Source organism: Pterocles gutturalis, unplaced genomic scaffold, assembly GCF_000699245.1.
Source record: "Pterocles gutturalis isolate BGI_N339 unplaced genomic scaffold, ASM69924v1 scaffold44428, whole genome shotgun sequence".
NCBI lineage: Eukaryota > Metazoa > Chordata > Aves > Pterocliformes > Pteroclidae > Pterocles > Pterocles gutturalis.
In genome coordinates, this window is record NW_010124558.1 from 10,674 (window position 1) to 27,593 (window position 16,920).

The 16,920-nt window shown below is 38.7% G+C and overlaps 1 protein-coding gene across 1 annotated transcript; it reads right to left on the reverse strand.

The window, feature by feature from the left end:
• Positions 1-2,054: 2,054 nt before the first annotated feature.
• On the reverse strand, positions 2,055-15,872 carry LOC104465296 (unconventional myosin-X; the record flags this gene model as incomplete). Its single annotated transcript, XM_010078281.1, has 11 exons — positions 2,055-2,343; positions 2,627-2,818; positions 3,159-3,611; positions 6,138-6,258; positions 7,174-7,310; positions 7,918-8,125; positions 9,740-10,037; positions 11,885-12,008; positions 13,316-13,473; positions 15,079-15,273; positions 15,730-15,872. Coding segments are annotated over 11 exons (2,140 nt in total), but the record flags the coding sequence as incomplete, so codon positions are not given.
• Between the last annotated feature and the right edge of the window lie 1,048 nt (positions 15,873-16,920).

Consider the following 16,920-nt stretch of genomic DNA (forward strand, 5'->3'; position numbering starts at 1 on the left):
GCATCCAGAAGTCAGTCAGGAGCTAAATGAATTGGGACTGCAGAAGTGGTGTCAGTTTCTCAAGACTGTGACCCTGAACAAGATTGTCACCTTGTATATTCCTGGCTTTTTGACCAATTAATGATGATGATGTTGTGCCAGGGACTTCTCTGAGGATGTTTACAAACAGCACATAGACAGAACTGAACCTTCTTGCTGCAATGATGAAATGTGTAAATAGTGTCATTCCAAGGATGTCTTGCTCAGAGCAGCTAAATTCCCTCTGAACAACTTGCATATGGAAAAAATCAGAAATGTTAATCTCTGATACTCTGTGTGTGTGTGTGTAGCTATTCATACTGGAGTCACAGTTCTCTCATTTTTCTTGTGTTCCTTAAGTTCACCTTGCTGGGAGGGCAAGGACATTAAATTAGTAGTGTTATTTAGCAAGCCTTTAGGGACTGCAGGGCAGTGTCACAGATGGAGTGACTAAAACTATCTGCCAGTTGGAGGAGGGTGAAGGATTTCTCATAGCGACCTCGTAGTCTACAAAGGCTATGTACACTGATGAGGGCAGCACATGCTGCACTAACCATGCTGAGGCTGGCTCGTAAAAACCAGCCATCTGACATCAGGGCTACACAAATAGCAGAAGCTTTACTTGAACATTCCTCGGGGAGTGGAATTGCTCAGCAGTCCTTCCCCTCTATCCTGTTGGCATAACTGACACATATCACATGATCAAGGAGGTAGTTGTGATCACAGATGGAAACTTGCCCTGTTACAACACAAAGCACATGCATCTTTCCAAGCAAAAGCATATATATATAGATAGATTATGCTGTGTTCCTGGCTTGGCTCCTGAGAAGACAGACAAAATTAGGGCTTTGTTGCAAGTCCATCTTAGCATGAAGTGGAAACAGAACACATCACATATATTTTCTTTATTGCTGGACTTTTTTTTTTTTTTCCAGTAAGTAGGCATGATTCCTTAAAGGCTGAGGTTTTTAGTAACAGTAAGGTTTTTCAGGTTTCTTTTTTTGCTGTCAACAAAAAGATACCTTTGATCAAAGTTTTGCCTTATATTACAGTATTTCTGTACAAAAATAGAAGTCCAAAATCAGCTTATTATTAGCTGATATTCCCCAATGTATTTACAGGGTACTGTCAAGAACCTTCATCAGGCAACAAGGTAAAATAGAGAACACTGTATTAAAGCAGTTGCATTGTATAACTCCCGTGTTCCCTCGTCAACTCTGAAGGGCTCTGACCTTTGGCAGTCAGTCTGGGTTCGAGAGTCCAGCCAGAATTATAAAAGAGTGGTGTCTTTAAAAGGAAAATTTAATACTATAAACTTAAGCTGACATTATGGAGTATTGAACTGATAATTGTATTTCCATATTAGGGTAGTCTATAAATACTCTCAGCTACATCTCTCCTTATAATACAGCAGATACAGAATGCAGACTTCTGCTACTTATATGGTAATACAAATTTGCAATAGTAAAATCAATGTATGAAAATTTTGGAATTTACTTGCTAATAAAACTGCTTATAAAGTAACCATACAATTGTAACAACTATAACTCTGAACTATTTAAATGTACAGAAGGACTGTTTACACCATTGCACATACTTATTCCCTTTGCTTCAAAAGATTTCTGAAATACAGAATAAAATTAGTCGACTTTTTACTGACAGCTCAAATACACATGTGCGATGTGCACATCCATGGAAGCAAGGGGAAACAAAATGTTGGTGTCCATCAGGAAGGCTGCCAGCAGCTCTCCAAAAAAATATACCTTGCTCTTCTTCCCTCCCCCTTCCCACATGTAGACAGGCCAGCAGATTAGTGCAGAATGGATGAATTTGTTTTCAGTGTTCTGAAAGGACAAAAAGAATCCTCTTGACTTTTATCAGCAATTTTAGGTCAATGTAAGTTGGGTTTAATATTGTAAGGCACTTAGTACTGCTTGTATTGCAGTGGATCGTCTTAAGGCATTTGTTACATCAACTGAAGATAAGAATGCTTTGGAAAGTTTTGAACGAGCCAGCCAGTTCTAGTATGTGACTATTTCAGCTGATTTTCCCCTCCCCACCCCATGGTCTTTGTGAAACAATGTTTGAAGATATTTTCCGTGGAAAGTCTGGTTCTTGGTTAGCTTGTCAACAGACGTGATCAGTATCATCAGGTCATTTTGAGGCTAAGCAGTGATATGTTCTATTTAGAGCATGGTAGAACTGGTTTTGTTTTCACCTGGAGCTGCCCTGACTTCCATGACTACTCACTGATCGAGAGGTGCTATAGCGTTTTTTCACAATCATACTGATGTAAGCTTTCATCAGCTTTGCAATGTCAACCACCTGCCAAAAGAGTATAAAGAGAAAAGTTCTTAGTAAGGTAACAGTATGTGAATGAATGTATTTAGATGCTAACAATATAAAACTGTTGAGCTTTCAACAAGGCCCTTTTGTGGTTAAACAAGTGAAAATACTCAGCGCTTTTCTCCATCTCACTGTGTCTTCCCTCCAACTTTACAAGGGCCTTGAATAAATCTGTACCATTTGCAGCAGTTACTTAAATTACTAATTTGCTTGGCTATCAGAACGTGAAGACTACAATAACAAAATTCCTTCTTGCTCTTACCTCACTAGTTTCAAAAAGCAGTTCTCTCTCATCCACCACAATCTTGTAGGTGTTGGCGAGCGGTGCACCAAATGACAAGATACGTTCATACTGAAACACCTCCAGAGGCCGTCCTTCCCCACGCTTGTAGACAGAAACTGCATCAGCACTGACTCCAAGCCACAACTCTTGTGGGAATCCCCCTTCTTTACACTAGAGGAAAGAAGGTAAAAGTAACAGCAAAGGGAACAGAGAGAGCCACATAACATTTTTTAACAAGTGCATATTGCTTGTCCTTCTTTGAACATAGCCTTTCACACTTCTCAAACTTGTTTGCAGCCCATCAGGCTAGCATTCTGTCCCTCTGTATTTTATTAACTAGTGGATTTAAATAGCTACAGTGCTTACTAACAGGACTATGCTTTTAATATCTAACATTTTATTACATCAGCTGTCTAAGCATTGTGATGCCCTATTTATGGTTTCACTACTCTATAATGAAACCATCATTTACATAGTATAAACTCTAGTTTGAGTGCTCAGGAGGTCTTACCTCTACGTCAAAGAGTGTTGAGCCATAGCCAGGCCATTCCTTAATCAAAGCCATATACTTTGCCATAGCCTGCTCCTGGTTCATCCTCTGGAGTTTTTTCCATTTGTCAATAATACTCGTCCTAGAAGCTGAGATTTCCTCTTTGACCCACATGTCTAACATCTGATCCTCCTCAACCTTCTGTTTGCTGACAGAGCCACTGCGAAAACTCCTCCGCAATGTCCCTTCAAGAAAGCTGGCACGTTTCTTCTCAGCCTTCTCTGCTGCAGTAAATGTTTTGGTAGACTGGGTAATCCGAGACTTCAGCTTTTGCAAGGGATAGACTTCCTCCATTTCTGGTACAGTGGTATGCAAAGTGTAATCTCCCTGAAGGTACTGAAGACGCAAAGCTGCAAGGACCTGGAGGGTTTCTTCAGGAGCAGGATAATGTCCTCTAATCACTGCTTCATGAGCCTATCAAGGGGGAAAAAAAAGGTAGATTTTTATATACCTACCAGTATTTGAAAGGACTAAGAGAGAAATGGGAAGTAGATTTACTACAGGCAAACCCAGGATCTGAAATAAATGATCCATTAAATAAATAAAATGTGGTAAATCTCCTGGCAAATTTGTTAATTTCAATAAAACAAGGATTACCAGAAGAACTGCAAGGCAATCAAGGAACTTGCTAAATGGGAATTACTGTTACTAGTACAGCTCTTAGTGAACTCACAGATATAAGAGCAACTGAATTACTAAAAAGGAAACAAAATGTAAAGGGAATAAAATAAAGATCTAAACATCTTATTGGGAGGAAGCCATCTACATTCAAGGGCGTTAGGAAGAAATGTGCATCTGGTTTTGCTTACTGCTGTCAATAATCTGGCTATGAAAACTGACGTTTCCAGCCAAACAAGCAAAGCCCTAGGACAACTTTGTAATAAACCTCACTAAGAGAAAACAGTAAATCTTCCATGGATCCCAGATACAGTTAATAAAACATTCATATGTTATAGTGCTCTGTAGCATCAGGGATGAGATTCTGAACCAAGATGACTATTTCAAATCCTGTCTCTTTGCACACCCATTCAAACCTTTCAAAATGTGCAGCAGCTAGGAATTTATTATTTTTTTTTCATATGACACTAGTACAGGAAACAAACACGCCTCATGTCTGGAGATGCAGGAATTGCAAGCAGTTTAGTAAACGCACAGAGATAATTCACATCTGAGTAAGAGCTAGGCCATTTAGGTGTACACTTAGGATGGAGACAAAATGTGCCTTTAAACATTCAAGATGGTTTACCTGAGATTGTACCATGGAGAGGAAAGAGCTCTCTCATGGAAATGGAAGGACAGTATTTTCATGACAAAGAAGAACTAAAAGATTTTCTTCAGGGCTTTATGAATTAAAGGATTCAGACTTTAAAATAATGGAGGTTACAGAACTAAAACTGATGACAAAAGGGAACTTTCTTAATTGTCTGAAAAAAGTTGATGACTGACATCAAAAGCAGACAATTAGAAAAAAAGAACAGAACTGATGTTAGAATGTAATAAGTCACCTCTTTAAGGTACTGCTGTAATATTAATCCTAGGGATCGAATGTGCCATACTTTATAAATGAAATAGTATTGGTCTTGGCAAGACATAAAATATTTGGCTCAAAACCAGTCAGCACAGAATGCTGCATGAGAACAATCTGCTTCAGCCAATGTGCTTGTTTTAGTTGTTCCTCTGTAAAACTACCTAAATCTGCCTCTTCAACCAATAATGTAATGTAAAATATCTGATGCAGAGCTCTCACAGATTTTCTTCTTACTGTTTCAACTTCATCCCAAAGCAGGGGCATTAACTGGCAGACTCCTCTATATGTAAAAACAGACAAGACAGTCAGAATGGCAATGTTTCTTAGCCCAACCATGGCAACTGATTGCCCAGATCCTTCAGGCAGCAATAAGCAGTTCTGGACTGAGCTACAGTTGTAGGCGCTGGAAGGAGACTTTTGGTAGGTATATGATGTAATATGGTGCCTGAAAACCTAAACTGGGAACAAGGAAGAAATACTCTATCACAGTGAAGATGTTTCTGATCCTGTGGAAGGGGAAAAAGGCTTCATACACATGAAAATTGAAATATGTCAGTTCCTGATCACATCAGGCTTGCTCACCAACAGAATATCAGTGTCTTGGCACTGCAAATGCAGAATTCTTTATCTGTCTCTAGAGCCTCCTTGAAAGAAGCTGTCCACTGGAAGAATTTTTAGCCATTTGTAATATAGTGGAAAAGAAGAAGATCAATCAACAATAATAAATGAATGCCATCAGTGAGAGTTGCTGAACAATTATAGGACTTCATATAATAGAAATCCAACTGCTGATGCATTTAATTTTCATTATAAATCAATTTTGTTTATGTTTTGCAATATGGCCTCATTCCGAGCTCAGCACATTCATTAAGTGGATTTCTCCTCATGAGAGCTGCCTTATGGTTACTGCTGAGACTGGACTGATTTGTTTTATTATGGTGCCTATGAAATACAATCAGTTTCTGAAAAGAGAAGAAGCTATTGTTTGATTAGTTCTGTCCAGTTGCCAACCTGGGTCTCTAATAATTAATTTGCTCGCCAACTACACATTTTTCACTTTATTTCTTGGACTTTCTTAAGAAAATGGTTTCACAAGAGCAAAATTAAAAGCAAATATCATCCTTTTTTTATCCAGCTTAGACTCAGTTATCCAATTTTTACCACTGTACATAAAGCAATGCACAAGTAATGCAGAAATAAGAAAAGTCATAACACTAGGTAAATCATATGTGGTTCACTTCTGTCGGCATAAGCCTATTTTGACCACTGAACTGCTTTCTTTGCATTGGATCCTTGAGTAGTAGTGCATTTACTTAAACGGAAGCATAATCAAAACTCTCTCTGTGCTGCCTAGATGTCTTGCTTTCTTCCGCCTCTTACAACCATCTCACAACAGAACCTTTGCCCTTTACCTGTTCAAACATAAAGGCAAATTCCACACTATCTTTTGGGACGTTTTCTGTGTCCAGGAAGCAGTAGAGCTTGAAGTAGAACTTCCAGTGCATGTCCCCAGCTTCAGCAGTGGCAGCAAGCCTGCAAAGGGGTGTGAAGAAGGAGAGAGAGATCAGATCTGAAGAATCTAAGCAAGGCATCAGCTCAGTTTTCCTTTGTTACACCTGCTATCAATCTGGTATTGTTGACAGGAGCTAACTGTTTTCAGCAGTATACCTGACTGATGTAATTTGGAGATATCTCTCTCTCTATAAATATATATAGATACATGTGTGTGTGTATTTAGAGCCTACAGCATAATCAAGGACTTAAAAATGTTGACTCAGTTCTCAGTCAACTGTTTCTAAGACAGATTATCTTAAACTTTTATTTGTGGCTCAGTCGGGTGGTGATAAAAGCAACATTATTAAGTCCTGTTATAAAATGTAATTGCACAAGACTTTAGACATTCCTTTTTTCCTCCCGTTATTATGTGGATAAAGGAGGCCAAATGCCATGCATATAACATAAGGACAGATGGGTACTTAGGCCTGTATTACATTTTCTTACTACAGTGCTATGAGTGGTTTCAATTTTACTGGTAAGAAAAATGTTGTGAGCTGTACTGTGGTGACCTCCACCTGAAGTTAGGCAGCAGGTAGTCAGAATGGTAATGATTGCCTGGAGCTCAGTTCTCCCAGTACTGGGGCAGCCACAATGCTAATAATGGTAGAAAAATTTGTAGTAGTAGAAAATAAAATGTGGAAGTAGTGATGAGAAATATTACTCTGCTGGTGTCAAGACAGAGGAAAACCAAACACAAGTGAATAGGCGGCTCATTAATTCCTTTAAGAAAAGAAAAATAAAGATGCTTTTGTTCCAGAAATGTCCATGTGTGTAATTCAGCTGTGTCATCACAAACAAGCAAGAGAAAGAGAAAATTCAGCATTATTGACATAGGAAATGTATTTAATTGCTACTTATTAGAGTGGTAAGAGAGAAGGGAGGCGCACTCACTTTTCAAACTTTGCCAAGACATCAGCCACAATGGTTCTGCTTTCAATTGCTTTATCAGTAGTTCCATTGTATTCAAACAAAGCAAACATATTTCTGCTATCCTCCATGGCCAAGCCACGAATTAACTTTTCAACCACCTAATGAAAAACAGCATATGAAAAAAACATAGCATGGAAAAGCAGCACCACAGGATAAGACAAATAAGTGGAAGAAAATTCAGAGCTAGGTTTTACATTAGGCTAAAAATGTTGCTAACATGGTCTCATCAGCAGTATTAACTGTTGTCAAATTATGCTTTAATTTTTACACTAAATCATGCTGATTCTTTCAGAATATGTATGTGCTATTATCACCTGGCCAGACATAATCCCTGTATTTCACCAACTCAGCAAGAGTCTTCCAGCTTTAGGAATCAACTGGCTGTCATACATACCAGTATCTACTGAAGTTATTCCAGTAATGCCTCCACTGAATTGCTTTGTCTTTCAAAGCAATAATTTTTCCTGTAAGAGGAAACTATAGTTGGTAATCCTCTGCAGAATAAAGACAGTTTTTATAGCAGGGATTTCTTCAGAACACACTGTGGGGCTGAGGGGCAGCTCTGTAAGCCTTCCTACCTCTGAAAGGAGAGACCAGTAGAGAAACCCTCAGTGTTTACAAAGTTTGATGCTATTGCCGGCTGTAACTGGCACGTAAAGGGACACACTGATTTTGTGCCAAAGCCGTTCTGTCACCACTTCTCACCTCTCCAGCTGTGGTGTGCGAGTTGATTGTAATTTTACAGGAGCCCCCGCCATGGCAATAAACTGTGGATGTCATTTCCTGCCTGCTGATCAGAGCTTCTATTTCATCCCGTGATGGCACAAACTCTCTGCATTTGGTTTTCTTCAGAGATTCATAAGTAAAAAGTGCGTATTTCTCCATTTCAGTTCCTGGAAACTGGTCACGAACCCTGTGAGACAAACATTACTACTTTAAGCTGCCAGTCTGTGAAATAGAAAGTTTACTTATTTGAGAATTTTTTTTTTCCTGAAAGTACCTCCACATCCAGTACGCTATTTAATTGACACACTCAAAGGTCTGCCTTCACTGTTAAGGAAAGTGTTCTAACGTGTGTTTTACTGTGGGATGACTTACATACTTTCATTATTTTGTTCTACAAACCTAATGGAAAGAAAAAACTGAACTACCTTTATAGTGTTAACTACAGGAATCTTGCAATGACTCAGATTTGACAGCAAGATAACTATGAAAAATCTTGTAATCAGCTCCCCTTTTTGTCAGTAACAGTTGCTGAATGAAGACTAAACTGCAGTAAGGTACTACAGAAAAAAAAGCAATAAAACATATTTGCTCCGTTTTGTGGTAGTGTCACTTAGGATACTTGATTTCTATTCCTGATTTTCTTAAAGATTCTCTCTAGACCTTGCTGTTCAGCAGTTACTATTATGAGTATTGACTAACAACTTTAACAAACTCAACTCTTATTAATTACTGACAACTGTTGAATGCAGGTAGCTTTCAGCACAGAGTGTTTCTATAATATTTCCAGTGATAAAATACCAGCTTCTTAGAGCTACTAAGGTTTAATTTATGTGAAAAAGTACAGTGATTGGTGATCTACAAGGCATAAAATGATCCTGATCGTACTGCAGGATCATTGAAATGCTGTAAGATGATTATGCGTCTATAATATTGAAAACAACTACAAAAATATTTTATCAACTGCAATTTTTTTAACTAGGAGACCAGTTTATGAGCTGAATTAAACTGAGAAGACATATCAATGTTGGATTTTTTCATTTTACCAGTTATATAAAGTGATTGGTATTTTTCACTGATCTTACTTTGGTTGAAAGGTATTATCTTCAATACAAGCATTTTACAAATATTTGTAAAATAATTAGATCAAAGTGATTGACAAAGTCCATGCCCTAGCACAAATGCAGACATGACTTTTAAATTCCTGAGAACAGTTTGTTCTTGGTGGACTAACTTTCCTAATGACACACTCTGCATTCTTTTGCTGCATCACAGCATGAGGAACTCCACATTCTGGTTAATGCTGAACTGTCAAAAATGTTTTTCTTTTTAATGGCCACTAATATCTTAAAATTAGATTTCCAAACAGCCGTTTTTACCTCAAATACATCTTTAAATATGATAATGGTCTTTTATGTGCATGATGCCTATCTCATAAAACTAAGGTAAGCAGGATGAAGAATTTTCGTCAGGGTGATTTGGACAGTTGAGAATGGGACGTGGGGGTACAGGCTTCAAGTAATTTAAGCAACTTTATACAAATACAGGAAGCCCCCCTTTTGTCAACATGAATAAATTATGCATACAGTTTAGTGTGATTTTGCTTGCTTCAAATGAGAATAATTCCACCTAGATCAACTCATATGCTCTCTTCTTACAACATTATTTTTAGATTAATTGTTTGGCATAACCAGTTCACGAAGTAAATGCATTTTCAGGATGTTTAAACACTGTTACAAGTTGTCTGGGAGAAAACAGTGAGTGAAGAAACTTCTCTTCTTGCTCGTAGTTCAAAGCTCCTCACCTTTTGAGATGGAACTTAAGATACTTCAGGATGCTGCGACTTGGCAGAAATGTGCAACTCATGCAGGTGAGTATTTGCCAACTATACAGGTTGCCCACACTCCCAGGGTTAGGCACTTTATTGGTCTGCTTGATAAGCTGACAGTAGAGCTCATCTCGAAGAGGTCGTAAATCATGTCCTGTTTGGAGGACACCTTGGATTATAGGGATGGGATCAGACATAGACTCCAGTTGCTGTAAAGAATTAAATATCTTGATGGCTTCATCCTGCAGAGTTGTGTAGCCTTTGTCTTTCAGCACTACAAAAGAAAAATAGGATGAAAGGTGCTTAGACTGAGATATGAAAGAGAAAGCAGTCAAGCTTAACATAGGAATTGCTTAATGCTATTCTGTGACCCTTATTATGCAGGATATTACAATGAATCTTTTCCATTTCAAATATATGATGCAAACTCATTTTATGAGCTATTTTGCTATTGAGATTTGATCTGACTTTAATGAAATCCAATTTTTACATGGTCTGACAACATAACTTAAAATGTTTATCTTGCTTGATCAGAGTTTTTTTGATGCAGAATCTTCCTTCCAGAGCAGTCTACACTGCTGAAGTGTTTTTCACTTTCACTGTCGCAAGAAAGTGAAAATCTAATCCGATCATAAGTGAGGTAAAGCATGACTGCATTATGGAAAGTAACAAAGATACATGGCATCACTTTTGTCTACAGCAGTAGCATTTCAATTAAACCCAAACAATACTACTAAACTAAATCACTGCCTTGAAACCGCAACTTGCTTTTTGAGCACTGGAAAAGAAGGTGATTGTTTTTTGTACTACACATTATTGAGCGTGGACTAACAACTTTCACAATCTACTTAAAAGCACCATGCAGTACTTGCGTTCAAGAGATGTAAAAAAAAAAATATTTGATTGTGGAACTTTCACATAATCATTAAGGTTAGAAAAAGACCTCAAGGATCATCAAGTCCAGACGGAAGAGTTTGGAAGAGATTGTTCTGATGTCTGAATCAGTTAGGTCTACTAACTATCAAAGCACAAAAGAGTACAAACATATCTTATGAAGTTTCAAACCTGACATCACATTAATCCAGAAAATAACTAGAACTCAACTGCAAGTCAAGGCGATAACTGAGCATCAGTCTATCTGTGGAGCTACATTTGGTGTCGTAAGACTTTGGCAAGACTTCTGTCTCAAGAGGGAGCTAGTTGTTTCTGTCCATGGGAAACAGAGAGCAATCATGCTGCACTCATGCATGGGACAACCAAGCTCAAGCACCAAGACCACAGGAATTGTGCCTTGCCACTGTAAAGGAGGAGGAGGAGGGGAAGAGGAGGGAAAGGTTTCTCCTAGGATTTCCCTTTTCCTTGTCATTTGAGCAGAGGGATATTGTTTATCAGGAAGTCTTACCTGAAATATCTTAGCTTTTAATCAACTGTGACCTCCCACCCTCCTCCCAAGGATGAAACTTCTGATCTGAGACACATCTTGTTTAATACACAGTTGCAAAATAAGATAAGCAAATCCATTTAAGGACACCAAATTCACAACCATCAATAGCTCTGAACCATTCATTCAAAACAGACTTCTAAGTCTGTGATTAAGCCAAGGATATTAAAAGACATGCTTACACCTGTTTCAGGAGTAAATGAACCATTACTTTTTAAAATCACATCCACTCAAATGTTTTTCCCATAAATAATGCTTCACAACACAACTGATGAAACTTAGATTTGTTAATTGGAAGTCGTGGCTGCTGCAGCTCCCCACATGGGGTAGGAAGCAACAACGATTTGAGAAGACTATGGTTCAAGGAGATTGAATGAATTGGCTTATTTCAGTGCAAGGCTTTTCAAATTCAGTGGTCTCAAGGGTAACAAACTCACATTACAGCGGCAATAGCAACCTTCATTTTTGTAACACCCACGCAGGAGCACCGCAAGCCCATGGCCCTGTGCTAGACAAACTGCTATTCTCTACCTCCCAGAAAAGAACAGGAAAACTTGTCTATTTGTATTACAAACACGTATTTTGACTACCATTATTCACTACAGCCCATTGACTAAAAACTTGCATCCTCTGGTTTAGTCTTTCATAAGGAAAAGTGTTTCTATGATAGAAAAACTTACAGTTTAGATTGATGTCCCCATATGGCAGTGGCAGTAATGGCGAGTGCAATGGATGATGAGTGTAACGGAGAATAGGGTTTCTCTTATAAATCTGTTCAACTACATCAGCATTCAGGCAGTTTTCCTGTTGGGGTAAGAAAAAAGCAGGATTTGGGGTCCAGCATTAACAATAAAGCAAAGCTTTGTGTCTCTAGGTTGGCTGTGAAAAAATTAGTCATCAGTGTTACCAACACTATTTGGTGCTAAATCCAGTTGTGGGCACTGTGACTCCCATGGCACTCTACTAGCTATGAATGCTCAGTATCTGCTAACCTCAGGCCTTGCATAAACTTACTTTACTTGTGCAATAAAAAACAAACCATAGCAGAGCTGCAGGAGACAAAAATGAAGTTTCATGAAATTTTTTGAACTGAGTTTTCATTTTACAATTGTTTTTATTCCAGTATTTCGTAACTGGAATTAAGACATCCGTATTCAAGTTTTATTTGAAAATATTTATCCAGCATAATTAATTGGCCCTTTCAGCTAGAATCTACAGGAGCTACCATAACAAAATAGTCTAGAAAAACTGCTGCTGTAAACCTGATGCACCCACTCTGACATCTAAATACTGTTTGTTCTTGGGCCACGTTTGACAGATGCATGACCACTGTCTTCTGTCAGTCCTCAACTTTCACATAAGTTTACTGGTCTGAAGAATAGCATCCATAGCCTTGGAATTTAGGATTTGATACTTCCAGTCCATGACAGAGGATGTGGCACCCTTTAAGGGAAAATGTTAGTAGCAGTTCTGCCCCCTTGCCTATTTTTTTTGGTCTCTTCTGAGAATTATTATCCTCTAACCGGAAAGTACATTAGCAAAAATCTGCAGAAAGGCATTATCTGGCTAGGCATGCAATGTCTCCAAGAGGACCGTAAAGCATTAATCATTAATTACATATGTTTCGCATCACGCAGAGACATGAGATGCTTGGACTGTACTATCACAGAACAGGAAATGAACCATAATGAAAAAAAAAAAAATCACAGGATCTGTCTAGTCCCCATCCTGGTGTGCCGCTCCCTGTGGCCATAGCAAACAGGTCTGCTACCTCATGAACCTGCACACTGCACTCTACTACCTGGTATAGCAACATCTGTCAAGTTACACAAACCAGTAAAACTTGTTACTCTTTCCATGGAAAAGTTACCACTGTTGCCCTCCAAGTTGCACTTCATACCTTGTTATTTTACTGTTTACATAGAAATTCCTATATCAGGTCAGTGAATACATTCAGGTTCCACAATTTCAGTCCACGGCACTGTGTGATTAAACCCCACATTTTTGGCTTTATTACCCCATATGTCAGAGCCAACATAAAAAAAGGAGACTGATTTCAAATATTTAAGCAACCATCCTTTCCCACCCCATGCCCTCCTGTTTGTGCCTACCTTAATATCTTGAATAAGTTGCTGAGTTGGTGTATCGATTGGTGCTTTTGTGTCAATCACATTCTGGATTGCACTTGACCAGCGGGTCGCCTCGTTAAGCAATTTTGTATAGAGACGGTAACAATGTTTGCGTCCGTATACGGTTACATTCCAATAACCTAGCACAACAGTAAAAATTACTAATCATAGAAGCTGTATCTATAAAAATACCCCAACTTCTGTCTGATATCACCTGTAGTCCCATCAGACCCTGAGCGCTCCATTCCAGATCACACCGGCAGTTTTTCAGGAACTAAGAAGTTGTATGACTAATAAAGCATCATAATACAGATACTACAGCATAAAAGGAGATTCTCTTCTTTAAAAAAGCCTACGAGTAATCTCAGAGTACAGCCACCACCATGCAGCCTCCCATTTTATCCAGTAATCTTAGTAAAAGTGACCATAAGACAACACTCTGGAACACCTCCTTCTCCAGAGGAGGGCCACGAAGATGATCAGAGGGCTGGAGCATCTCCCATATGAGGACAGGCTGAGACAGTTGGGGTTGTTCAGCCTGGAGAAGAGAAGGTGCGGGGGGGGAACTTATAGCAGCCTTCCAGTACCTGAAGGGGGCTACAGGAGAGATGGGGAGGCACTCTTGATCAGAGAGTATAGTGATAGGACAAGGGGTAATGGTTTTAAGATGAAAGAGAGTAGATTTAGATAAGATATTAGGAAGAAATTTTTCACTGTGAGGGTGGTGAGACACTGGAACAGGTTGCCCAGAGAAGCTGTGGATGCCCCATCCCTGGAGGTGTTCAAGGCCAGGCTGGATGAGGCTTTGAGCAACCTGGTCTAGTGGAGGGTGTCCCTGCCCATGGCAGGGGGGTTGGAACTAGATGATCTTTAAGGTCCCTTCCAACCCAAACTCTTCTATGATTCTGTGATTATATGTTAGCTACATGTGGCTTCTGGGCACTACTTCTCCAGTCCTGTCTGTAACAGGAAAATCTGAGACAGTCTTGCTTTGTATGCACAAGTCTTTCATTATCTGTGGCACAAGTACAAACAGGTATAAGGCATGATCTACCTCTTCCGTAAAAAAGTCATTAATTTCACACCAATGAAGTGGCAACTAAAGAGCATTTCAGTTCAAATTCTCTCTCTGCATCATTGTATAGGCTTTTTATGAAGCAGATTCAATTAAAGAAAATCTATTTAATCTCTCACTAGCGAAAACCCCTTTGAAGTGTCAGTGACCCCAATGAGATTATAGAGGGCTTTCAACAGTCACTTCTCATTTGCAAACAGCCACTTACGAGTCAAAAACCAGTTTTGAAAATGCACAGGGGAGTTGACTCAAGCGTAGTATGTAGGTTAGCACAAACTGGACTATTACTCCAGATGTCCCTATACTTGCTCCAACAATATCAGTCCTCACAGCTCCTCAGCACATAAAATAATGTATGAGGAGAGTGCTACCCATATGTCTTTCCCCAGGTCTTTGATGTGTAAGCGTAAGTGTTCACACTAACTTAGTAGCAGTGTCAGTCTATGATAACTTGAGTGTTAGAACAAATTTTACTCATCCATTATTACGTCTGGTTTTTGCCCAGTAATTCCCTGCAAAATGCCTCAGTGACTTAGCAACCTGATTTGTTCATCAAACTGAAACTGTAATAATCCATTTTAAATATTCTGTAATGCACTATTTGTTGCATTACTAGGTAGGCAGGACAGAAGGCAACTAAAAGCATGTTTGAACAAGAGCAAACAATTACCTGTCTCTTTGAAGATTTTTTCATCAGGTGGGACCACCGAGCAGAGGCTGTTCAGGACCAGCGTACCCAATTTCAAAGCATTTTTCTCTGAACTCTTGTAGTAGTCCAAAGAATTGTGCGTCAAAACAAACCAACGCTTTTTCAGTTTTAATGAAGATATCTTTGGGTTGTTTTTCACTTCCTTGTGTAGCCATCCTGTTAGAGACACAATTTGAAACACACTTTTTTTTTAAAAAGAGTTGGATGAAATTAAATTGCTGAAAGTTAGTTGTGTACCTTTAACAACAACAAAAATAATGATGTGAATTGTTTAGCCCATATATTAAACAACTTGGAGTAAAATTCTCAAACAATGAAATGATGAAGAATGTTATATAAAATCCATACAAAAACTTTTCTGCTTTCATGTTTACCTGGAAAAACTCTTTTGTCAACTTACAAAAACACTTTTGTCATCATTTCAGTGTTTTCTTACATAGCACAGCAGGAGTGTAATTTCAGCTGTATTAATTTGTGAGTAAACTCTACCGTACAAAGATGAGGCTCCAACACTGCCATGCAATGCTAGCATATTACACAGACTGTATTATGGGAGCAATCTCTTTGAAGCTTAATGGATGTTAATTTATTACTGCCCCACTCAGTTCTTACCTCTCACAATGAATTCTTGTCCCTCCACTCTAGTGTCCCCCTTTGACCTTTGCAGCAGTGTTATCCAGTGATGCATCTCTTCAGGAGTGTCAGCATTACAGTGAAGAACACGATTAGCAGTGATGATCACAAATGAATTTGGTCTATGAAAATAAATGAGATTGAAAAAGCCTTTACAATCAACATTGTCCTGTTTACCTCACTCATCCACAACCATAAACACTGTCCATTGTTTGCATTTTCTATTCAGACAAATGCTGTCCATGTCTAAAGCATTTATTTCAACACCACTAAACCTAAAAAAAAATTAAGCATTTGAAAAGACTCAATTATGTTGGATTCACACCAAAATACTAGGGCTCTGAATGGTGGGAAAGTTTACATTAAATTGCAACTTGTCCTATCTCAAAATAAATCTATGGTGAGAAAAACCACCTATCTTTATTCAGCTTTGGATGTGAATCAGAACTCTATTTCAGGATCAGATCTATGTAGAGTGTCTGCTTCAGTAGTTACATTAGCTAAAACCAACTACAGTTTACAAAGGTCTTTAGTGAAGCAGCATGTGAACACAGATTCCTTTATTTTTAATGCAGTGCAACCCAATTCGCAGAGAGTACAATCTATTTTTAATGAGCGTCTGGCTTTTACCCAATCCTACACCAGGATTCACTGAAGCATGAAGAACTAGCCCAAGTGAACTGTGCTGATGGCTCTCTGGATTAGAGGCAGGTTCTTCACCCTGCAAACACTTGCTTTAACCCTTTACTAATAATTTTTTCATCCTGGAACACACACAGTTTTTAAGAACTATACCAGATGCAGAAAAGGGGAATTACGCAGTCTGGGCCACTCCATGCGTGATAAGGTCATGGGCCTTCTTTTTACAGTTCTTTGCAAGAAGGTAACTGGTTAGAGATTAGAATCAATTAAAAAATTGTTTATGGGGATGGAGAGGTTCACCCAAACACGATACCGTTCTCCAAAACCAGTTTGTGCCATGTAAAAGCTAGATGGATAACAGGATAAATGAGTAAATAAAACTATTAAGAGAAAAAATTAGAAAACTGGGTGAAAGGAGGTTACAGTAAATCAAGTAACATAAGAAGTAAGTTATCTTAAAAGTTATCTAGGATGGACGGTTCGATGGATAAAGAATTGATTGGCTGGCTGCAGCCAAAGGGTTGTGGT